This window comes from Prionailurus viverrinus, chromosome A1 (assembly GCF_022837055.1).
Source record: "Prionailurus viverrinus isolate Anna chromosome A1, UM_Priviv_1.0, whole genome shotgun sequence".
Taxonomy (NCBI): Eukaryota; Metazoa; Chordata; class Mammalia; order Carnivora; family Felidae; genus Prionailurus; species Prionailurus viverrinus.
Window position 1 is genome coordinate 181,161,021 of NC_062561.1, and position 25,811 is coordinate 181,186,831.

Consider the following 25,811-nt stretch of genomic DNA (forward strand, 5'->3'; position numbering starts at 1 on the left):
AACCTAGGCTACCAGACCACCATCTGGGAGGCAAATGAAGGTGCCCAGGTCAGCAATTAATCATGAAGCAGCCCAAATGCACATACTTCATTTCAGAACAATTCCACAAACACTCCCCCAACCCCTCTGCCTCCCCCTCGCTCACAAGGTTTCATCTCCTAATTGCAAAAGCTTTTTGGCATGGGAATGTCTTTGTGAAGAGGAGAGGACTCAATTTGGGCCATCTCTCTGAAGAAGACACGGGAACAAGGACGCTTCTCCAATTAATCAGCAAATGCTTGGCTCCAGCTTTCGGCCAGAAGATCGATTTACATAAAGCTATTCTCAAGATGAATTTGCCTCCCCCTCTGCTCCCCGTGCACTCCCCTTGTCCAGCCAGCATTAGACGTGCTACTGAGTTTCAGATTGACAGTGTCAGCTACAACAATCAAATTAGGGATGAAAGCCTCAGAGGGATGCCAAGGGAGAGGGACGGAGGGAAAGGAGGGGGTGGGAACAGTATGTCAGCCAGGAGGAGGATGGAATGCAAAGAAATGGGCTCCCTTTCCCCAACTCTATTGGGCAGACACATAGCTTCAGACAAGGGAAAAACAAAACCCTGGTCCCATGCTTTTGAACCAGGTGGATACCCTACACCGCATACTCACACCAGGATTGGTAAATTAAATCAAAACATTTCATTGGGCCTCAAAATTGGCAGAGGACTATCTCAGGTATATAATTAGATCCTTAGACTCTAGTGATTTTCAACATCAGATTTCTGCCTACGATGTAAAAACACCAAAATCTCAGTTATACCTCCTGAATGGTACATGGCAATGGACACACAAGCTGGAGTCAGATGATGATAGTGAGAATCCTAATGATGTTTCCTGAACCAGTTAGTTAAGCAGGGATGTCTGGACCAGAACAGAAGGCACAATTGGACTGTTGAGAGCTCCTCATACCTGTCTAATGTAACTACCTTGTTGCTAAATTGTGATAATTCTAGGAATTAGTGAGCTGTTGAGCAGCTCAGCCTCTGTACCATTTGCTGGAGATCATCAGTCAGTTATAATGCTGTCTCATGAACACAAAGAGCCTTAGTTGGCATTACATATGATAATTAAATTAAGAAAGCTTCTGTTTGGACTGGAAGCATTGGTTAACCCTGCCAGCCCTGGAGGGGTGTTGGTTCAGAAAGATGTAAATTAAATCCTAATGGCTGGAAGGAGGTTCTCTGCTCATAGGAGGGATGGCTGAATGACTGGGAGATTTCAAGCCATGGTTTGCTCCCTTAAATCTAAAGCTTTCTATCTTGAATGGTTCCCTTTCACATTTCCTATTGTATACCCACCCCCCATCCCCAAGGAGGCCCACATTGGGCTCCTTTAGATTGGTTCCAACATTTAATACTCTTTTCCTCTCTTGGCAGAGAGTGGGTGCAGAAGTACAACATCCAGCTTCTAGCCTTATTCTAGAGCTTTACTGTCCAATGTAATAGGTGCTAGCCATGTGTAGTTATTGAGCACTTGAAATGTGGCTGGTCTGACTTGACATGTATATAAAATATACACCAGATTCTGAAGATGCGGTATAAAAAATAATGTAAAGTATCTATTTAATATATTTTTATATTTATTACATGTTGTAATAATATTTTTAGATATATTTGGTTAAGTAGAATACTTTACTGAATTCATTTCACCTGTTTCTTTTCACTGTTTTTAATGCAGCTAATGGAACAAATTAAATTGCTTGGGTGTCTCATGTTATATTTCTGTGGAGGAATGCTGTCCTAGAATTAGCAGATCCTTTCTGGGGGGGTGCTGGCCTCTGTACCCTTCAGGCCCTGGGATGAAGTGTCCTGTTGACTAGCACAGAGGGTTGTTTTTAATTGGGAGAAATTCATTGGGGTGGGCCCTGCATCCCCCATTTCACCCCTCACTTCGTGTCCACAGTCAGCCTGCTTTGCTCATTTCCTTTAACCTGCATGATCCTAATGCATTTAAATTTGTGATTTTTAGAATATCTGTCCATAAAGAGACAGGAAGGATGTACATTAGTGACTAATCGTAGAGCAAACCAATAACCCTAATCTTACATTCAGCCCTCAGTCCCTGTCTAAGTGATACTTAGCTCCATGGTGCTCAAACACCAGGCCTTCAACTGCTTTGGAATGGTCACAGCTTGAGATCTGCCTCAGGGCCTGGCTGCTCATTACCTACCTGCCCTCCAGTGCTCTCTCCCCTCTACTACAACCCTCCTAGAAACCTGGGAAAACATTTGTCTGTGAGGCCCCACCAGAATGTGCTAATCCCAATCGACAGAGTCTTCCCTGCACGTTTAGGAGAGGCCCGGGACAAAATGCTTGGTTTCCTCTTCCTGAATTGCTGGGGTCCTGGGGGAAGTTTTAAGCATCCATGGACTCTTGCTAGGGTCCTGGGGGAAGTTTTAAGCATCCATGGACTCTTCCCCCTGCTAGTTCAGCTTCCAACTGGGCCCCTGGGTGGCTTTGTCAAGTGTGGATTAGATATTGTCACCCTGTTCCCCTTCAGCCTTCTCCTGTGACACTAGTGTCCTGTAAGCATTTTGCCCAAATCCAGCAGGCTCACACCTGAGACACAGGAGACCTTTGCATCTTGGATCCAAAATTTCCCCTAGACGCTTAAGATAGTAGGATGCTATATTTGTTAGCTTTCTGCTAAAAAAAAAATGAAGATACTGATTTGCGTTTATATACTGCATTCGAGTATAGAAGAAGCACTTGATTTTTCATTACTCTTGATGCTTATCTGGATTTCACAGAAGCACAAGTTGAGGCTCAGAATTGATTGATGCTCTTAAAGACACAGCCCATTAAGTAGCACAGCTGGGGTGTGAACTTGCCACCTAATCCCATGCACAAATCATCCTACCCACATTCTCAAACTTGTTCAAAGTTTACACTCTAAAGCCTATCCCTAGGGTTTCTGATTCAGTAGATCTCGGATGGGTCCCAGAAATCTGCATTAATTTTTTTTATTATGGAAAATTTCACACATACATAAAAGTCAAGCACAAATTATAAATGAACTTCCTTTGCACCTAGCACTCAGCTCTTCAATAAGTATCCATTCATGGCCAATCTTAGTCCATCTATACCTCCACCTACTTCCCCCTCTTCTACATTATTTCAAAGCAAAATCCAGAGATCATCACTTAATCCTTAATTATTTCAGTATGTATCTCTCAAAGACAAAGATCTAAATGAAGGGAAACATAACCCACAATACCATTATCCTATCTAAATTATTTTAAGACCAGGGATCTGTATTTTTTTTTGAAGCATCATCACTAAATTCTGATTAGGTAGACCATGAGCCCCACTGCAAGAACAGCTGCCCCGTGCCATGCCAACTCTTAATAACATCTTCAAACTGTCATGATTTTTATCAGACTGTCCACTTTGAAAGACAGAATCAAAGTACTTGATGAAACAAGACTGGATCCCTGAAAGTCCCAGTGATTCGATTGGCATCTTTCCCTTCCCTTTCCCCTGCACTGCCACCCCAAAACTAAAAAGATTTTGAGCCTTGAATAGGTAAAACAAAGCTGTGAATTATTTTCTTTGCTGGTTAGCAATAATCCTCAGTGTAACTTTAGACATAGGGTGTCTTCTTGTTGAAAAGGAAAAAACAGTGAAACTGCAGCTCTTACTTTTGGGGATGTCTAGGTATTTATTTTCCAGTCATTTGTATGAAAAGGTCTGTTTATTTGTATCGGGGGCCGAAGAGAATACAAGCTCCAGGAGAACAGAAACTTGGTTCCGTTTACATCTGTGCCTCAACATGTGACATAGAATAGCATACAGTAGGTGCTAAATTTATTTTCTTGTTGCGTGAAGAGTCTGAGCTGACATTTAATCTGCCAATCTTAAACATCTGAATGGTATGATTAGGACTTTTCTTTTTTTTTTTTTTAATTTTTTTTAATGTTTTTATTTATTTTTGAGACAGAGAGAGACAGAGCATGAGCAGGGGAGGGGAAGAGAGAGAGGGAGGCACAGAATCTGAAGCAGGCTCCAGGCTCTGAGCTGTCAGCACAGAGCCCGACGTGGGGCTCGAACTCACAGACCGCGAGATCATGACCCGAGCTGAAGTCGAACACTCAGCCAACTGAGCCACCCAGGTGCCCCTGATTAGGACTTTTCTAATGAGATTGTCGGAGAAGGCAGAATGAAAGGAGCTCTTACTGATCTCTTTCATTCAGTGACTTTTTAACATCAAGGAAACAAGCACATAAACTGGTGTGATGAAATATTTAGAAACTAATTGGAGCAGTGGAAAATAATTTTTTGGTCATGTTTTGGTTTTCTGTCCCCCATTGATACTTTGATCCTCTAGATCCCTGAGGCAGGTGGCAGTTCTTTCAGGAAATGGTTCAGTTTTTCCATCATAATCTCTGTTGGACAAAGGATACCATTGACTAGACACCCAGCCAGAGGTACCAGGACTTGTCAGCTGAGACATATGCTTGGGGCTCACCTGGTTTTGACAGTGACCCAACTGAAGACTTACAATCTTGCTTATTAAGATAAATTGCCTGCATAAGAGATTTACCTTTAAGATAAATCCTCCCCAAAGTTCACACTGTAGAATCCCCAGGGAATAATTTTTCCTGCATGTTTGTCCCTCCCTCCCACTGTATAAAATAAGGTAAGCAAAACAACATCTTTCTCTTCTGTTCTGAGAGCAGAGTGATAATGTCACAGTTACTATAGGAGTTGGGGCTAGGGGGAGCAGGCCTTGTATAAGAAGGCAGCAATTGCGAGTACAAGAACTTTTAGACTCACGGATTATCCATCAGAAATGTTTTAAATCCCTAAATGAGTTTTGATTGATACCTACTGCATCAGTAGGCAGGTTTCCTCCTATTAGGCAGTGAGTGGGAAAGTAATTTTAATACATACTCAGGCCAAAGAGAATCAGAATAGTAATCCACTTCCCTGATCTCAAATCCAATAATGGTTCCAAATAGAAATGCTTTTAGATCATCCCCTCATTTACTTTGGCTAATCAAGGGTTGGTAGTTTTTTTGTTTTTGTTTTTGTTTTTTTTCTTTTTTAAGTTACTAAAAAAGTGCCTGTTGGTCTCAGTGCAAGGTCTGGGAAAGTAGACAAAGAAGGCATCAGATTGCATTGTTCTAATTTCCTTTGGTCACTAAGCTTCTCCCTGTGGCCTCCTGATCTTCGGTCCTGGATATGTCATCTTTCATGAGTGATCTTTTTTTTTTTTTTTTTAAATCTTCTGAGAACTTCCTGAATCAGGAGAACTGTCCTTGAAGCCTTCTTATGAATGCTTTGAGATGGATCCCTTGGGTCCCTTTACTGACTCTGGCTCCTATCTCCTGCTTCTTTAGACTTTGCTGGTAAAGGTCATGACTGGGAACCTCCTCAGCAATCTGTCGTTGAGTCTTGGAGTCACCATGTTTAGCCTTATGGAGAGCAGGCAAAGCCCAGCAATTTGTATTTCTCTTGGGTGATCGCTAACCAAGGACTGTCTGATGCAGGGCTACAATGACCCAGATCCCTTGGTTAGAGACAAGGCCAGGACTTTACCTAACTGACCTATAATTATTTCCCTTGTTCATCCTGCTTCCTGCATCCTTTACTAGTCTCTCCCAGGATGCAAGTGTGAATCTATCACTTGGCTAAATGTCAACTTCTTTGAGAGCCCAACCTGAGACAGACCTTCTCTCCTGAATCAAGCTCTCCTCTTTCATTCAAAAGACTCTAGAATCAAATAGGGATACTCCTGTCTAGATGATAGATGAGGGAAACTTCGATTCCTCGCTCAGATTTTATAGAAAGAATATTAGTTAACATTTATGTGTTTTATTCTTTGCATAGTTGTAGGCATATATCCTGAAGAGGATGATAAAGGACGTTTTCGGCAATGTAAAATTCAGGGCTAACTGGGCAGAAAATCCAAGAAATAAATGCCGCCATTCGTTGAATGCCTATAGGATTCCAGGTGATTTGCAAGGTGCATATATATCAATTCCTTTCATCCCCATGATTAACCTAGGAAGTCAGTAAAGCCCCTGCCCTAAAGATGGGGAAACGGAGGCATAGAGCATTTCAGTACCTAGCATGATCATACCGCTAATAAGTGGCCCTCCCCACTTCAGAAACAAGAATTCACCAAGGTTGGGGGAGCTTCTGAACCCCTTCTGGTACATTCAGAATAATTCAAGATTGATATCTAGGAACAAATTTCACCTCCCACAAACTGCCATTTAACACAGACAAGACTTCCGGATAGCGTGAATGTGACTGAGACCAATGCATTGTCCCCACTGAGCAGAGGAAACTGTTTTCCTGCTTCTCGCCTTGCCATCTTCCCTGGTAAACATGGGGTGGGCAGGGGTGGGGGTGAAGGTGGGGACTGTCACTCACTGTTGCTCTGAGAACAAAGCCTGCCTGACATTGCAGAGAGAGCACTGGGAAGCATTTCAAAGCTCCACTGGAACTAGACAACCTTTCAATCCATTTATCAAAGTGTCTGCAGTTCCCGTTTCAAGGTAGATGAAGCCATAATAAATTTGCGAAGAAAGTTAATCTGTGTCCAAAGCATTTTAGTAAATTAAAAAGGGGGGGGTGCTGGCTGGAAGGGGGATATATTGGTGCTTGCCAACTCCTATTTGACTTACTGTCTCCTTAATAAGTCCTCTTTGGTCTTGTGTTTTTGGATGGAATAATCCGTCGGTTAATCATTTTCCGGAAGCAGGAAAATGCACTTTAGCTAATGCAGTCCTCCTTTCTTTCAGAGTCCTAATTATTTAAAAAGGCATCCCAATCCATAGCCCTACTGCCAACCAAGAAAACCTTTCCCACCAGCCATCTTCCTTTATTTCCCCCAGAAAATTTCAGCACACACCCCTTACCCTCTCACTGTGCTCCAGCCTCATACCTTATATCTAATGTTTTTTTTTTTAAAAAGTTCCCTTTCCCTGGTTATTTCTGAACATTTTCCCTCAGGAAGGGCAAGGCACTAAACCCCCAGCAAGCAATTGGCCGGAACTAGGCTCTTGGGCACTACGGATAGATTTTGTTATTTTTACTTAAGTGTCAGCTGAAAATGGTGGCTCTTGTGGCTCTCATGGGTGGTGCTTAGCAATAGCTCCATGCTCTGGCATCACGCTGAGATAAACACACTATTAGGAGCCCTCACAAAGGCCCCAAGATAATTGTGAAGGGACAGTTACCGAAAATGAAGCACCCAGCCCTGAACCCTCCTCCACGCCCCATCAGTAACACCATTAAAGCTGTCAGTTTGTCAGCCCACTGGAGGTATTTATGAAATCAATATACAATCCTGCAGATGGATGGCAGTGGTATTGTTAGCTGGAGAACAGAGGCTCAATGGAAAATAAAATTAATAAAATTTGCAAGCAGATTGTCATGGGAAACAGATAAATTCCCTACAATCCACTGTTTTCCTCGGTTACAGCAGGAGGAAAGCCATGGCAAGGAGGTGGAAAGAAAGCTGTGCTTTTAAATGGGGTCCCTTAAACTGGGAGCAAGACTGGGTGTATTTCCAGCAAGAAAGTAGTGACCAGAAACCTGAGAGGCTGCCCCGTGCAGTTGCAGGGTTTTGCCTGTGTGATGGCTTTTGTGGAGCGTCTCTCAGGAGGTGGGCCAGATTTTTCAGCTAAAATGCTGCTCTCCTCTTTTCAGCCCACCATATGGCAAGTTGGAACCTTTATACAATTGTTATTTCTTCAGGATGTTTGAGGCTACATGTCAACTCATTAAACTCAAAGGCTACATTAAAGTCAAAGGGTTAATGCATTACGGGAGTAGGTGCCCCTTCACCTGGCTTCCAGACATGGTTAGAGCTGACAGTCCAGACCTCTCTCCTGTTTGTTTCCCCTGCCCCTGATTTTGATCATTCCCCCTTGGCCGGCACAGCGGCCCAAGCTGTTTCCCAGAGTGGCCAAAGATAGCGGCCAAGCCTGGGAGGATAGTGGGCAGGGGCTCACTGTCCTGGAGACCAGCCTTCACCTGGCAGAAAAGACTAGACCCATTGTGGTTGCTGGAGCCTTGAGTACAGCCCAGATGCCTGGTGGAAATTGCATTAGTCAGATGACAGGACCTGCACCCCCTTCCCCTGGAGTCTGATGGAGAGCAGAGGAGTGACCTTGGTGAACCTGCCTGACCTCTGCTGTCACCATAGGCTTTGTTCGGTGCCCCGACTCCAGGCTGGAGCCCTGCTCATTGAATCAGGCCTGGCCGGGGGAGCCTGCAGTGGGGCTCCTTGTGCATCTAAATTTATTTACACCGTTGCAGACAGAGGAAACTGGATTTGAGGTGGGGAATACCCTGTTATTCAGCCCCAGAAGCCACTGGTAGTTATATCTGCACCCTACCCCAACTCTGAGCCTTGCGTTGGGGCTTAACAGTGGCCCCAGACAATCCCCAAGTGTCTGAAACTCCAGTCACCCACTCAGAGTGTGGTAGCTCCTCTCAGCAGGTGAGAGCAGGAAAGTGATGCCTCTCTTCTGCTTTCTGTTTTTCCTCCTGCCCCTTCACAAAATGTTAATTTAGATGGCCTAAGTTTCAGTGAAGGATGGTTGTCTGACCTCTCTTTATTTGGAATCCTCTTTAGCTTTAGATTAGGTTCCCATGGAAACCTAAGTGTAGGAGTGTCCATTGGTACAATCTCCCTCTAGGACGACTCAGCAGTTAAAGACGTTTACCCTGTGACCCAGCACATGCTCCTTATGGGACTTTATACCAAGGAAGTGGCCGAACAATTGTCCCAAAAATGTCTGGGGAGGAAAACCCATCCTCATGTTTCCTTAAATGGCAAATACCCAACAATGTGGGATCGCATAGCCCTCTATACAATTGGATGATATACAGTGATTAAAAATGTTGGCATACATGTACTGTTAATGACATGAACAGATGTTCTCAATATAATAAGTGAAAAAAGAGTTTATGACTGACTATATACTATGAGATCATATTGTGAAATTTATACATATTGCTCCTAATTGGTAACAGTGGTTATGGTCTGGGTAGATGGTTTTGTACCTTAATATCTAAAAGTTTTTGTGTTATTGTCAAAATAATTGAGATATATATCCATATCTATAGATACATGTCCATATGATTGATATGTATGTATATGTTTGTGTGTATGTGTGTAGAGACATGCAGTTATGACTGATTACTCACTGAAATTCCAACCAAGCTTGAGGTATGAATGAAAACAAGTGTATGTGTTTGTTTAGGGGGAAAAGGGGGAAACAAAAAGGAAAAAAAGCTGCATAGGTCTTAGGAAAAAAAACTGAGGCTTTGGGGATTCTTAAAGAGGACCCTGGTATGAGACCCGGGTTTGAGCCAGCTTCAAGGCCTGACACTTTGTCCCTTACCTTTCCTCCTCAAAGCAACACATTAGCACCCTTAATGCTAGATGTGGTGCCCATGGGACCCCCATTTTGGACAGGTTTGTGCAAATGCAATTTGAATTCACCATGGCTGTCACTTAGCTGATCTAGGAGGCCCCCAGGGTGTCTGGGTCTCTAGAATAAACAGAGATGGTCATCCCCCATCAGAAAATCAGGGTTGCCAGGTTCCCTTCCAATCCCAAATGACAAAGGCAGAGAGTCCCTGAGAGATGGGAGACTGAGTGCTGTTGACCCTGAAGTGGGGGAGGGACGGCCTGGGGAAGGGGGGCCAGGGGTCTCTCTGGGAGGTGGCAAAACAGAATTGGGTGCGGTCTGTGTGCAACAAATAACCCAGCGTCTTGGCTCGTGGCCTGGAGGTGCGAGACCACCCACAGAGCCCGCCCTGGAGGCGAGCTGCTCCCGCCTGGTAACCATTTCAGCAAAGGCCATCACTAGAGGAACAATGTGAAGGCTCATAGCAGCCTGGGGCCTGAGACTAAACAGTGCCTCCAACACTCCTGACCGCAGAGGCAGCCTGTGAGAGGTTTTGTTGTCATAATGAGATGCAGATAAAGCCCGGCCTTGGTCGTTAATGCATGTGCCTCTTCTCTTCTTGTTTAGAGATCTGAGCGAAAACCAGATCCTAGGGATCCCGAGGAAGGCATTCCGTGGCATCACCAACGTGAAGAACTTGTAAGTGATGTTTTTTTGGTTTGTTTTTTTTTGGTTTGTTTTTTTTTTTTTGCTTCTCTACGGATGTGGCTTTCTGGCCAGAACAGGGGTGAGGGACGGGACAGGAAGGTGGTGTCACTGTGCTATGTGCTGCCTTGGTGCAGACGCCTTTGAGACAGATTGAGGGATGTGCCTGAGTGGTTTCCAGGGAACATGCATCAAGTGCCACAACAGCTCCACAGTCCTGTTCCTCTCTGGTTTTTCAGCCCCAAGTGTGAGCACTAGAGTCCCGGACCTGGGTCAGAGCTTGGCCTACAGTAACTCTATGGCCTGGGGCTCTACTCAGCTCTTCCCAGGGTCATGATCTTCTGCAAAATGGGGATGATATTCTGGTGGGGGTGTTGATGCCAATGAGAAAGTGTGCTTAGTACATAGTAAGTGTTCCATAAGTGGGAGCCTTGATGATCATGACCATGATCCTGATGGTAAAGGGGTGGCTGTTACTAATAAGATATTGGAGAGGGCATTGGCACTTGTGTCCCAGGCTGGTGGGGAGACATAGCCAGATCCACTCACCGCACTAGGTGCTTGGTTTTGGGGGGTATTTTTAGTTTTATTTTGAAGTAATTATTGATTCACAGGAAGTTTCAAAAATACTAGATAGGTCCATGTGCCCTTTTACCCCAGTTTCCTCCCAATGGTAACATCTTACATAACAGTATGATCTCAAAACCAGGAAACTGACGTCGGTACAATCCACAGAGCTTACTCTTCAGATTTCAGAGTATAACACACACTCATTTGTGTGTGTACATGCACATGCAGTTCTGTGTAATTTTATCACATGCAGATTCTTGTGCCCATTGATAGAGTCAGTGCAGAACTATTCCATCACTACATTTTTTTAACCTGCCAAATAACCCTTGCCATTTTTTGTGTGGTCTCCACTGTTTGCTGTTTAACAGTGAATCCTGGACCATTACTTTCACAAGGAGTGTGCCTTTCAAGTTTTCCACCCATACCACTGTGTCCATGTGTTTAGAGCATGTGTTGGGAGATGGTTTGTCTGGGCAGGCATTTCAGTCCACTGGCCTCCTATGCAGGCTCACATTCAACTTGAGAAGTCTTGGAGGAGGTTTCTTTAAAACTAACTACTTTAGCTATCAGCTTTCCTTATAAGGACTGTAGGGATATTAGTGTCCTGGGATGCTGATGATGGCTTCCAGATACAGGCTACCTGCTTCCCCTGTCCCTGAGAACTTACCGGAAAGCCTTTGGTGTTTAACATGCAAAGTACACAAGAGGGCAGAGGCATCTCAAGGTGAAGGAAGCCTAGGGCAGAGAGGACTTTGCAAGGATCCCACATAGGAAACTTCCCACTGCTTCATCTGGGGGCATTTGCCCAGAAGCAGGAGAAAGCAGGGTGGAGCAGACGAAGCCATGGAGAATATGACTCAACATTGTGCATATAAACCAAAATTAAGAGGTTGTGCTAATTAGCATCCCAGAAAGGCAAGGCAAGAGAGGAACTTAGAGATCCTCTAAAACCCCACAAGTCAACAGTGAGAAAATTGAGGACCAGGAAAGGGCAGTGACTAACTCAAGGTCAATAAGGTTCATGATGGTTGAACCCCAGATTAACATTTTACATATGTAAAGTGGTATATCTGTTCTATCTAATGGCTCTGATTTTAAATGGGCCAGTTAACAACAACAACAACAAAAACATTGCAGTGATGTGTAAGCAGGGCTGTGTAATTACCAACTTCATTTTTGGTTCTCAAGAAAGTGATTAAATCTCATAGTGGTCCACGATAGTTGTTGAATCTGGGGGTTGTTGTTGTTTTCCTGTAATATGTCTAACTTCACAAAGGCCTCAGGAGCTCAAAGATTCAAGATTCTGCAGACACAGATTCCTGAATCACTCAGGAACTACTGTCAGACCCTCCTTCTCCAGGCCATGCATATATTTGTTACTCGAAGGCCTGAACTCAGCTCTGATCTTCTCTTTTATTTCTACCCAGTGTCAGCATGTGGTCCTGGGGTGAGAGGAGGGGCAAATAAACCCACTGCTCAAAGGATGAATTAGCCAACAGAACTAAGTGTGTGTGTGGGGGGGGGGGGTCGATTACTTTATACTTCTAATCAATTTCATCAGGATACATTTATTGGGCAGAACCTATAAGACCCAAAAGTATAATTCATATTCCCAGGTGGCTTATGGTAAAACTAGGGACAAGAAACACATGTGTACAAGAGAGTTTTTAGTGATTTAACATTCCACATGAAAATTGGCAAATGGGGGGAGAGGCACCTGGGTGGCTCCGTCAGTTAAGCATCCAACTCTTGATTTCAGCTCAGGCCATGATCTCAGAGTCGTGGAATTGAGCCCTGCGTCGGGCTCTGCACTGACTTGGAGCCTTCTTGAGATTCTCTTTCTTTCCTGTGCCACTCTCCCCTACTCATGCATGCTTGCTCTCTCTCTAAAATAAAAATTAAAAGGGTACCTGGGTAGCTTATTTGGTTAAACGTCTGACTTTGGCACAGGTCATGATCTCACAGTTGGTGGGTTCAAGCCCTGTATTGGGCTCTGTGCTGACAGCTCAAAGCCTGGAACCTGCTTTGGATTCTGTGTCTCCCTCTCTCTGCACCCTCCACCCCCACCGCTTGTGCTCTGTCTCTCTCTGTCTCTCAAAAAATGAATAAATGTTAAAAAATATTTTAATAAAAAAAATTAAAATTTAAAAAAGAAAATTGGCAAATGAGTGGCCATGATGCATAGTAAAGGCTTGAGAGCTCAGAGAAGAAAAATGGCTTTAGGGAGTCTAGCCTAAAGGTTAGAAATATAGCTTTGGCAACCTGATAGATCTAGGTCTGATTTTCAGCTATTGTGCATACTGAGTCTATGAACTCAGGCATGTTACTTGATGCTTCTGAGCCTAGATTTCCTCACTGTAGGATGAGGATAAGAATTGTACTTAACCTCCTAGGGTTTTTGTGAAAGTTAATAAAATAGTGAGTATGAATAACTTAGTACTATGCTTGGCACATGGGACATAAAGTTCTAGCTACTGTTACTGCTACATTTCTTTGTTGCTGTTATAATTGTAAAGACTTTACCTGGGCCTAAATGATGATTGGAATTCACAAAGTCAACAAGGCAAATAGTATGTGCAAATACAGAGGTAAACCTGTATAAGGTGTATTTCAAGGACACAGGCAGAGCCATCTTGTGGAGGTGCGGGATTGTGAGGCAGAACAACAGGTGATAAGATCAGGAAGAGTTGGCAAGCCTTGCCTGAAAGGTATATGGATTTTAGATGTAGGTACTGAGAATGTAGATGGCTTCCAACACAGGAAAAGTCATGATGAAAATATTTATTGTGGAAGAGGAGCCTAGGATGGGAAGAGGTGGAAAAAGGAAAGGCTGGGGGCAGGAGATGAGGCTGAGTCCAATGTAAGGGGTCAGGGCTCATGCTTGTAAAAGAGAGCAGTCAGAAGTGAAGGAGGAACCAAAGATGCCAATAGGGGCCAAGTCAACAGAAATGGGCAATCAGTGAGGTATTAGTGGCTGGGGGAAAAAAACTAGAAAATGATGAGTTTCAAGCTCAGATGATACAAGGAATGATAGCAAAGCTCCATAGTCATTCATCATTGCAGCCATCAAAATGTTTTTTGAACCTACTAAATGCCAACTCTGGGGGAAGCCATAGGAAGTAAGATACAGAGATCTGTGAGATTCTTAGAGTTTCCAGTCCACGAAGACTGAAAGGCCAGGAGGAAGAGCCAGACATGAAGATTATAAGTTGGCTGTGAAGTGATGTCAAGTCCTTCCACGGGCAGTGTGGATGGAGCATCTTCTGTGTGCTTGGAAATTGGTGAGCCTGACATCCCATCCTCTTGACCCTGCTGGTGAAATGACTTTGGTCTTTGGGCCACAACCATGTCTACAGTCCCCATCTTCCATGTTTTAATAAGAGGGATATAGGTGAAATAATCTTACAGCCTTAAGAGAAAATATCATGTGGGTAATTGGAGATATAGGAGCTGAGCTGAAGAGCAAGTTCAAGGAGGGGAAGCATCTGCCTAGAGGTGATAATTGAAGTTATACATTTAAATATGCATTGGTACATGTAAAATAGAAGATGCTTTGCAGAAATTAAGTTTGTATCAAACCTATTAAGGAAACATTCCTCCTCCTACCAGACCTCAATTACCCACATGTAGATAGTCTCTCTTGTGACAAATTTTAAATCTCAGGAATGTACATCCCTGTCATCAGTCTGAGAACCACCTCCCATACCCCCGTCCCCAGCCTTCTCTTCTGCCTTGTGTGAGCTCAGGGAATATAACACTGTTCTATTCCTTAAGTAACATAGGAATAGAAGATAAATTACTGGAATATCAGGCTACAAAGTGACAATAATTGGGCCTAACCATGATACCATATGTTAATAATAGAAAGGGGGTGCCTAGGAGGTTCAGTCAGTTAAGCATCCAACTTCGGTTCAGGTCATGATCTCACGGTTTGTGAGTTTGAGCCCCGTGTCGGGCTCTGGGCCGACAGCTCAGCGCCTCGAGCCCACTTTGGATTCTGTGCCTCCCTTTCTCTCTGCTCCTCCCCTGTCTCACACTCTGTTTCTCTCTCCTTCAAAAATAAATAAGCATTTAAAAAAAAGAGAGAGAAGGGGCGCCTGGGTGGCGCAGTCGGTTAAGCGTCTGACTTCAGCCAGGTCACGATCTCACGGTCCGTGAGTTCGAGCCCCGCGTCAGGCTCTGGGCTGATGGCTCAGAGCCTGGAGCCTATTTCCGATTCTGTGTCTCCCTCTCTCTCTGCCCCTCCCCCATTCATGCTCTGTCTCTCTCTCTGTCCCAAAAAGAAATAAACGTTGAAAAAAAAATTTAAAAATAAAAATAAAAAAAAGAGAAGAGAAAGTCAAGGATTATCTACTTTTTTTTTTTTATAATCTTGTAGTTTTGACATGGATTTTCTTTGCTTGTCCCGACATTACCCTTCAAGAAGGAAGAAACTGTGATACACCCATTTTCCAGATGATAAGATTAAGTTTTGATCAGTGTGTCATTTGACAAAAGTCAGCAGACAACAGTTGGGCCTAGGCCTCCCCACCTACCCTATCCTTAGTAACAGACCCAACCAGGTTTTAGACACTGTCCATAGACCTTTCTGTCTACTCAGATTCCTCTCCCCTCAGCCATGCTAGCAACAGGAAGAAAGGAAAAGTAACCAAAGAGGCTGCTAGAAAATGAAGGCAAAGAGGCAGGTGTGCAGCTTTTATCAGAGCCAGAGGGCAGGACACAGGTGGTGTTTGAACCCAGTGGGAATGGGTGCTAAAGGGACTTGGCAGCCTGCCCCTGACCCAGCCAGGCAATGGAAGGAAGTCTCTAATTGCTTCCTGCTCCTCAAGAGAAGGGCGAGAAGGTAATTAGCTGGGAATACCACTCTATGCAATTACTAAAAGCTGGTTTTATGGGATGGTTCCACTCTGTTGCCTGTCTGGAAGAGGGAGAGGCGGTATATTTAAAGAGAAGCAGTCAGCTGGACAAACCGATCTGGAGAAAGAACTCTCAGAGAGACCGACCTGTAGATAGAGCAGCATTTAACACAGCGGTAGCAACTGCCTCCCGTATGCACGTGCCATAACAGGTTACGGGACAAAGGCATAGTGAGGGAGAGAGAGAGATAATCAGGAAAACACAGAGATAGGGAAAAAGGAATGAATTGGGAAAAAACAGAGATGACAAGCCACAATCCAACAAAGCATAAGAAAAAGACAAAATCCAGTATAGATTGTTTTTTAAAAAAAAAATGTCCCCTTGCCCTATCTTTCTCAGCCGTTGTGTTTTCCTCTGTTTTTCAGTTTCTATTTGCGAGGACTCTGTAGGACATGCATTCCAGAAGGGAAAATCAATAAGCCCTGTCTCTGCCAGCTAGTGGAATTTGGAATTGACGGTTTCAAAACAAAGCTGGGCAGGCGGCCTTTGTGTTCTCTAGTTAGTCTGGGTTGCCGCACTGCCCGAGTCTGCCCTCCCGCTTCCCGAGATTAATGAGGGCTGTCTCCGCCCGCCCGGTGAGCAGCCAGTAATCTTGTGTGAGGGTGAGGGAGGTGTGTGGAGGGACATGAAGCACCCATCCGCTGGTAGCATCCCTGTCTGCGAATCTCGGTGACCATTCATTCTGTCATTGTGCCTGGAACAGAGTTCACGCTCCTGGTCATGCCCTGCAAGACTCTACATGGCTGGGCCCTCCCTCACCCACATCATGCTTCCTGTGCTCCGTTTCATCCCTTGAACAACCCAAGCTCCTTCCCTGCATGGGACACCAAGCCCTTGGACCTCTATAGGGTCAGTTCCTTCAGATCCTATAGGTCTCAGCTTGAACGTCACCTCCTCAAAGTAGCCTTCACTGACCCACCCAAAGCAGCTCCCCCAGCCCCCACTGTCCCTCCTCTCTATCCCATTACCCAGTTATATTTCTCCAGGGTACTTATTGCCCTCTGAAATTATCTTGTTCATTTATTTGTCAACCTGTCTCTGTATGTCACACAGAATGAACATGTATAGGCAGGGACCCTGCTGCCTCTATCACCGTGGAATCCCCAGTGCCCCAGTGGTTTGTGGCAGAGAGTAAGGTCGACTAAAATGCATCAAATCAATGTTTGTTCATTCATTTCTCTAGTATTTGCAGTTGACCTATTACATATAGGAAATCATGCATGATCATTATAACATTTAATATGAAAATAATATTACAAAATAACAAGATACCATTCTTGTACTCCAAAAACTCAGTCAGATGAGGGGACAGACTAGTAAATGAGCAGTTGCAGAACATGGGCCAAGACTCCATTGGACATAAGGATGAAGAGGTGGGAAAGCACCCAGACAGGCCTGATTCTGGCTTCACTCAGGAAGTGACATGAGTTGGGTCTTGAAGGATGAGTAGGAGTTCATGCAAGGGAAGGACTTTGCAGACAGAAGGGGAACCGCATGTAAAAAAAAATTACCCACCTGTGCAAAGGCACAAAGGTGTGTGAAAGAGTTGAGGCTTGTCAGAGAGATTGACGGCTAGAAAATGAGCAACAGAGGCAGTGGAGAGAGATGAGGTTAGTGAGGCAGGGAGTTGGGGCCGGAGGTAGGGAGGACTTTGAATGTCATGATCCATAGCACGAGATCCATGGAAGGGCTTATAATAAGGGAATGGCAAGATCAGATTTTAATTTAAGAAAGACCATGCCGGTGACAGTGGGGAGGACAGACTGCCAAGGGGAGACTCAAGTCCAGTTGCCTGTGGGGATACTTGTGCAGTTATTAAGAGATGACAGGGCCCTGAAGCTGGGCTCAGTGGACCCAAAGAGGCAGCAGCAAACTTCAGAGACCTGCAGGGACTGACTGGGTGGGTGAATTGAGTGTGTCACCAGGGCCTAGCAGGCCAGAGGCAGAGGCAGCTTTCAACACAAGGCATCTCTGCCAACTTGTACCTAGGAGTAGTGCCTGCCTCTTGTGAGGAAAGCCATGCTGCCTTTGGAAGGTGGGTTTGGAAATCTGCTCACAAGGGGGCACACCGATACTGCTCTATCACCTCCCCAAGGTACAGCCAGTTTTCTAGCCTTTCCTCCTTTGCATTCGTGGCTCTGAGTATGTCAGGTTCAGAAGTGCTGATGGAGGAAGTTGGACTGGACCCCAGTCTGCTAAGTGCTACCCAAATAAGCTGTCTTTAAAAAGGGATCAGGGGTTCCTGGGTGGCTCAGTTGGTTGAGTGTCCAACTCTTGATCTCAGCTCGGGTCTTGATCTCAGGGTCATGAGTTCAAGCCTTGTGTTGGGCTCTGCGCTGGGCATGGAACCTACTCAAAAAAGGGGTGGGGGGGTCATGGTCAGCCCACCTCCCTTTCTTCCTTCCCTTCATTTCTTCCCTCCTGCCTTCTGTCTGCTCTTCCATCTTTCCATTCTTCCTTCCACAAGTTCATTGAGCCCATACCCTTACCAGACCTGAAGCAGCTCCTAGAAACAAAAAGATGAGTAAGACATTGTCCCTGTTCTTGACAGATTTCATCTTCAGAGGGAGGGAAACATATATAAATTCTTCCCCAGAGCACTCTTTCTTATCTGTTCCATGGCCAGCAATGCAAGTGCTCAATAAATACCAGTTGATTTATTAAAGTAAATCCACTGAAATGAGAAAAATAGTAGAAAACACTGGTGAATTAGATCCCATTAGTCTGGAAAAGATATGTTACTGGGTTGTTCAAAGGCAAGGAGGTGGTGGTGGTAAGTGCCCCGTCCTGGAAGTATACCTGGAATTGGCAATTGTGTAAGTGACAAGTAGAATCCCTTGCTGGCAAGATCACACAGTTTTATAGTCTTTGTTAGCCATCCTCTATTGGGCTTTGCATATTTCTTATGCTCACTCTAAGTTATAACTGTCGGCTCAGTTGTCTTTCTCCTCCAATGGCCTGAAGCTATGTAGACAGAGAGGTCAAGTCTGTCTTGTTCACCGTCTGTTTGTTTGCAAGAGTCAGTCCTGTGCCCGGCACCTATGATAGGTGTTCAAACAATGGAAATGAATAAGTGGATGACTTTCAGAACAAAAAGACTCCAGCACTTCAAGAATTACTAAAACCCTGAATGAAAGAGCATGATTACATTTGGGAACAAAGAAAAATTAAAGCAAAGCACCAAGAACCAACCCAGAGAAACCCTCATGTTTTTTTTCCCCCTCAGGATAATGGAGCCTGCTATTCTGACTCCAGCACTGAAATTTACTATCTGGAGTATTTTCATTTGTGGATAATATTCTTTTTTAACTCACCACAGATATGTAACCCTCCCCGCCCCGAGCATTAAATCCACGGGAAATAAGGGGTTTAAACAGGCATGTAAAATAGAATCTCATCTTTCCTACACACTGGCAAAAGGCATAGTGATTCTGGGCTCCTCAGAGTAGGGCTTAGTGGTCTTATGAGAAATTCACCATCGGGCTGAGCTTTTGCCTGGAGATTTTTAGCTCTAAAAAGAAATGAAAGGGTGTGATCAGAAGAGTCAAGACGAGTATTTACAGTAAAGATTACACTTTGAGACTCTAGTAACTATTGATGTTCTGATTCTTTGTCTCATTGGAGTCAATGTAGTGTTTTGAAAAATATGAATATAAGGTATAAATGGAAAGTATGAGTTTTGGAATCAGGCTTGATTAATTTATTGTTTATTATTATTATTATTATTATTACTACAGCTTTGCTGCTTATGACCTGTGTGGCTTTGGGCAAGTTACTTAACCTTTCTGAGCTTCAGTCTCCTCACCTATAAAATGGGGAAAATACTGGTAAGGAGTTAAACAGGGCAAGTATGTCCCTTACCTGTATGAGTAATAATGCTTTATCATTTGCCCAAAGTCTTCATAGGTATTATCTTATTTAATTACCACAACAGTCCTGCCAGATCATTAGGGAAAAGTTTATTAGCCTCTAGGTATAGATGAGAAAGTTGAGGCTCAAAGAAATGCAGGAATTCTCCCAAAGCAGCAGTGGCAAGGCTGGGACAGGATCTCAGGATGCATCATTGCTGTTCTGAGAGGTTAAGTCAGGAAGAGCTCTGAGATTTGGTGAGCATGGAGTGATGTCTTGTAGGAAAACAGCAGGTACAGATCAGTGGGGAATGTTGTGAAAGCATTTCTGGCTTCCAGCACCAGCCAAGACCCTGGGTAAGAATAAGCTGTGATGGTCACCACTGGGAAAGAATTTCTGAGAAAACCAGCAAGGATGTCTGAAAGTGTGAGTTCATTTTTTAATTAATAGACTTAATTCTTTTAAGAGCAATTTTAGGTTTACAGAAGAATTAGGCAGAAAGTGCATAGTCTCTATACCTCCTACCCCCATACATAGTTTCTTCCGTTAACATCTTGCACTACTGTAGTGCATTTGTTACGATTGCTAAGCCAATATTGATACACTTGACTAAGACTGTAGTTTATAGTAGGGTTCACTCCTGGTGTGGGACGTGGGTTTTGGCAAATGTATAATGATACATATCCACCTTTGTAGTAAGGTGAAGAATAGTTTCACTGCCCTACAAATTCTCTGTGCTCCCCCATTTATCCCTCCCTCCATTCTCTCAAGCCCCAGAGTGTGAGCTTTTAAATATACAAGGAAATCCCTTCATTTTTCACAGCCTTTCCCAATGGCTATTCCCCACAGCTATTGCCAATATTTATTCAGACCCAAACAGCACAAGTCTTTTTTTTTTCCTTCTTTGAGAGAGGGTAAGTGACACCCTGCAAGTGTAAGTGCCATAGAGAAAATCAGCAAGAAAGCCAGGACCAGTCCCAACTTCCCCACCCATAGCCTGAGGTATGAGCATTAGAATTGCCTCCGGACAGCTCTCCTTCACAGAAGACCTGTAATTCAAAAGACCTGCCCAGGCCTCATGTTCTGTATAGACACCGCATGAACTCTGAGGGTGTTTCAATAATGGTTGAATTCTTAGGTTTCCAAGTGAGACTTCCTGGAGTCAAATGAGCCCCGGCTCTTACCACCTATGTGATCTTAAGCAAAATATGTAACTTTCTTAGTCTTGGTTTCCCATTATGTTAAGTGGAAATATTACCCTCATCATAGTGTTGTTATGAAGGTTAATAATAATTATTGCTCCTTTATCTCATCTCTGAGATTCTATTTGAATCAGACCAACACCTCTGATGAACTATCTTCTCCTCCTAGACAAAATACTTGCCTGAAGAAAAAGCGTAGACTTCCAGTGTTCTGCTTCAGACTCTTAAAAATAGTTAACTTCATCACGCCTTCTCTTCTTCCTTCCAGTGGGGCTGTCCTGTTCTGGTCTGTGGCTTGTAATAGGCAAGTTACAAAATGGGTCAGAGAAAAAGAGGTGTACCTTCCCCACCCTGATCCCTCTTCCTGTACCCATCAAGACACAGAAAGTACCAAAAGAGCCCAGGGGTTCTGGTCTCAGTCACAGCTTTCCTGTTAACTGCTGCCTACTTGTGATGGGCTAGTAATGGCTCCCCAGAGGTGGCCACACCCTAATCCTGGAATATGTTACTATGTACCCTCCATGGCAAAAGGGACTTTGCAGATGTGATTAAATGAAGGATCTTGAGATGGATAGACTATCCTGAATTATTCAAGTGGGCCTAATATCATCAGAAGGGTCTTTATGAGAAAGAAGACACATACTGAAAGCAGAGGGAGAAAGACCATGTGATGCAGCAAATGAGGACAGAACCACTCCTGGAAAAGACAAGGAAGCAGATTCTCCCCTAGAACCCCCGGAAGGAACACAGCCCTACTTACATTTTGATGTTAGCCCGGTGAAACTGACCTAGAACTTCTGACCTTCAGAATGCTAAGAAATTGTATGCATATTTTAAGCCTCTAAATCTGTGATAATTTGTTATGGCAGCAATAGGAAACCAATACTGATACTACCCTTAGGCTGCTACTTAACCTCTTGGTCTTGGCTTCTTCATCTGTTAGAATAAGTAATTGGTGTGTTGTGATCAGTGGATTTCAGTGTGTAGTCTGAGACAAGACCCTACAAATAAAAAGTTACTCTTAAAATATGTTCTTTAAGGGGCACCGCCTGGGTGGCTCAGTTGCTTAAGCGTCCGACTTCAGTTCAGGTCATGATCCCATGATTTGTGGGTTTGAACCCTGCATCGGGCTCTGTGCCGACAGCTCAGAGCTTGGAGCCTGCTTCGGATTCTGTGTCTCTATCTTGCTCTGCCTGTCCCCCACTCATATTGTCTCTCTCTCTCTCTCTCTCTCTCTCTCTCTCTCTCTCTCAAGAATAAACATTAAAAAAAATTTTTTTTAATACTTTTTTAAGTTTATTTCTTTATTTTGAGAGAGAGCGAGAGCATGCATACACTTGAAATGGGAAGGGGAAAAGAGAGAGGGAAAAAGAATCCCAAGCAGGATCCCTGCTGTCAGCGTAGAGCCCAGTGTAGGGCTCAGTCTCACGAACTGTGAGGTCATGACCTCAGCCGAAATCAAGGGTTGGATGTTCAACCGACTGAGCCACCAAGGCACCCCTAAAAAGTTATTTTTTAATAATGATAAAGTTTTAAATTCTGCCTTTTAGACTTTGGTGTTCCACATGAGATTTTGTATAGCCAAGAGACCTACTTTAAAAAAACTTGAAAAATCACTGGACTGGATAGATGATCTTTCAGGTAGGTTCAGATTGTAAAGTGTAATGATTCTTTCAGACCATCATCCATCAGAGAGGAGCTAGGTTGTGTCATTTGAGACAAAACTCAGCAGCAGAGTCAAGAAGCCAGGGTCTGGTGGAGACCAGCAGAAAAGAAGATCAGAATAATACCATATGTCAGTGTCTGGAAACTGGTTACCCAGGTTGAGGGTCTGGGATAGGCTCACCTTCAGAGAAAAAGAAAAGGTAATGTTGGATGTTGACTGGGAGAGATTTTCTGGAACGGGGCTGAAGGTCTCTGAAATCTTTGGGGCATCCTTGTGACTGGTTACAGATTTCTGCAGCAGGTCTGAGTTCAACCAGCTCTCCTGCACAGCCTCTCTTCCTACTTGCTGCACCAGTTAGACTGGTTTGCATGTCAGGGAAATGGCTGCTTCAGGAAAAAGGATTCTTTAAGGACTTGGAGGACAGAAGACTTGGTCAGCCACAGCGCTCAGGAAACATTTGCTGGATAAATAAAGAAGTCCTTTGTGCAGCGGGTGAGAATGGTGGTTTTCAGAGCCTGAGAAGTCAGCCTCAACACTGCTCATGATGATTACGGGTGTGTTATTGGAGCTGGTGTTTTGGAGTGCCTTGTAGTATCAGAACTGACAAATCCACATGCACAGCGCTTACCACATGAGAGCAGAGCAGTTCTGTGTCCGCCACCAGTGTTCAGCTCTGTAAGGGGACAGTGTGTTACAATGTGTCCATTTAGAATGACAGCCATTATTTGCCATTGTTAACAATCTTCTTTAAAGCTGTCTCTATAACCAGCCCGCAGGCGCCAAGTGCCCAAAGCTAAATGACTTCTAAATGCCAGTGATCAGCTCTCAGGTACTGTGTCTGCCAGGAAAACTACCTAGCCAGACAAATAAGTATCTACTAGATAAGATTTGGTTTATACAGCACACGGCCCAGCAGCAGTTCTGAGATTTTATAGCTAATTAGCATTTTATTATGGAAGTTTGCACTTCTTTTTCTGCTTTCTGAAAGAATACCATTTCTTGGGCTCAGCAATGAGGTATATGTGCTGACATCCCTCTAAAGCCTGTGACTTTAGAGGCTGGTTCAAGAAAGGGATAGTAGCTTCAAACAGACACTCATTGTTCTTAGTAACTAATAAGTTCTTAAAGAACCCTTAATCTGATTAATTTCTACCTATTATCTCACTTAATGCCCATGAAAACCTTATGATTATTATCCCCAGTTTATGGATGGTAAAACTGAGGCACAGAGAAAGTGATAAATCACAGGGTCATATGCTAATAAGTGGCAGAACTGGGACGTGAACCCAGAGAGTGTAAATCTAGCACCTGTAACCGCTATGCAGGGCTGCCAACACTTAGAAAGAATTTAATGAAAATCAAAACCAATTAAACACATCCCACTTCCAGACAGGTTTTGTTTCTTCTTTGTGGAGTTTCAAAGATCCATACATTTTGCTGGAGAAATCTGGATTTCCAGCTTCTTTAGAAAAATGAGATGTGTTAATATTGGACACTGAGTCCTGCATGGCAAACAGTAGACTGAAGCTTCCCTCTTCGAAACAGTGTGCTCTCCTGTCCCCTGCAGGCCTGCTTCCCCGGTCTTGCAGGCTTCTGATGAATCTCATGGTTGTTTATGGCCATCTCTAAGGAAGAGTCACCGATCCACCTCTTCCCTTAGCAGGATCCCCAGTGTCCAGGGGTTGGCAGTTTGTGCTTTGCTCCTTACGTATGCTACTTCTGCTCCCTGAGCCTTCATTTCCTTTTCAGTAAAAATGAAGATAATAAACCCTTAACCAAGCCATACATTTTCTCGTAAAAGTTAAATGAGAAGACAAGTGGAAAGGCCCAAAGGTAGAGCTTGGCACAGAGTAGATCCTCAGTAAATATTAGTACTCCGCACCCCATTTCCCCACGTTCTTCTTCTTCACCTTCACTGATGCCAGGAGAGAGAATCCCACAGCTGGCCTATTGGCATGAAGGGTTGGAGGAGATGGAGGGGTTTGGGGACTTGGTTGGTTGTCTTGGGCATTCTCTCTGTTCCTGAATCTTGAAGACAAGCCCTTCAGTAGGGGATTGTAAGCTCACATACCAGGAGTATGTTGATGGACACAGCCTGAGCACTATTGAAGAAGTAACCGGAAGTCGTAGGCACTATGGCTAACTGGAGAGTGAGTGCTCCAGCACACCCATATAGGCCCACCTTTAACAATTTTTTTTTCCATTTTCCTAAAAGAAGCAAGAAATTTGGACTTCTGTGTAAAATCATCTGATTTCGAGATGCTGGCATCTAATGCAAAATCCTTTTAAATACTGAATGTCCACACTGTGCAGGCTAAATAACACCACCTGTGGGTCAGATTCAATCTCAGATATCTGGTGCCTCCCACTCCCTGAGGAGAGAGCCTGCTACAGGAGTGGAGTGAATGGAAGGTTCTGGTGGTTTGTCCCAAAGCCCCATGTGTCAATAATTTGATCCTTGCTAATGTGTTGGCAGGCCACAGTGCCATAATTCCTTAAGCCAGTTAAAGTCCACCAGTTTCCAAAGGCCCTGAGAGAGTGACTCTGATAGTAGCAGTCAGCATGGCTAGAGAGGGATAAATTTGAGAACAGTAGTCCTGTAACCACATCACACAGATCACTGCTAATCATTCTGAGCAGAGCACTGTCCCTGGACTTGAACTTTCCTTCTGACCACAACCCATAGTGTTTTCAGGCTGAATGCCCTGCCAGGAATTGGGTTTTGCTGCATCAGAGTATGGCACTGGCCCATTCCTGAAGTGAGTGACTTTGCCATGCTTCTTTCAAAGTCACACCCCAGTGGTCATCTTCACTGAAGCATCCCAAAGCTTCCAAACCTCGAGGGACTGACACATTCTTTAGCTTGACTCTGGGTTATTTATTTGGATAGACTGTTTACTCAATACATGCAGACCCATCTGTGTGCCTCCACCGGCACCAGCATCATCTCAATGCTGTCATTGATCGCCTGTCCTCTCAGGACTCATGAGTCCTGTAGCCCCGCCTCCTTCCCCTCTCCCTAGCCAACCCCCATAATTTCTCTCTGTTTGTTTTTTAAAATCATAATTGTAAAGTAATCATTGCCTTGCTTCATTATGGCCATGTGTAATATCTCCCAAATGTGACATGATGACCCCCTGCTTCCAGATCTGGACCTCATTAAGAATGCAGATTCCTGAGCCCTGTTAATGACTAAATGCATCTTTATTTCTGGTCAAGTCCCTAGAATCTGCATTTTAGCCCACTCAGGGCTGATTCTATAAGGTTTAAGAACCATGGCATGCTGGATAAGGACTTGGCAGTGACATGAGAGAAATCTGGGTCTGAGTCCCAGCCTTCCCCACTGATCTTAAGCAAGTTGCTAATTTCTCCGAGCCTTTTTTTTTTTCCCATGGAGACTAAAGGCAGTGCCTGTAGAACCCACACATAGTGAGCACTTCAAATGTGAGTTATTATCTCATGGAATTGTTGTAACAGCCCAGCGAGGTAGG

At 44.1% G+C, this 25,811-nt stretch overlaps 1 protein-coding gene across 1 annotated transcript in view; it reads left to right on the forward strand.

The window, feature by feature from the left end:
- SLIT3 (slit guidance ligand 3) overlaps positions 1-25,811 on the forward strand; it is a 594,639-nt gene that overhangs the window by 393,158 nt on the left and 175,670 nt on the right. Inside the window, exon 5 of the mRNA XM_047873095.1 lies at positions 10,039-10,110. Coding sequence (XP_047729051.1) covers positions 10,039-10,110 — 72 coding nt within the window. The remainder of the gene's footprint in view (positions 1-10,038; positions 10,111-25,811) is intronic.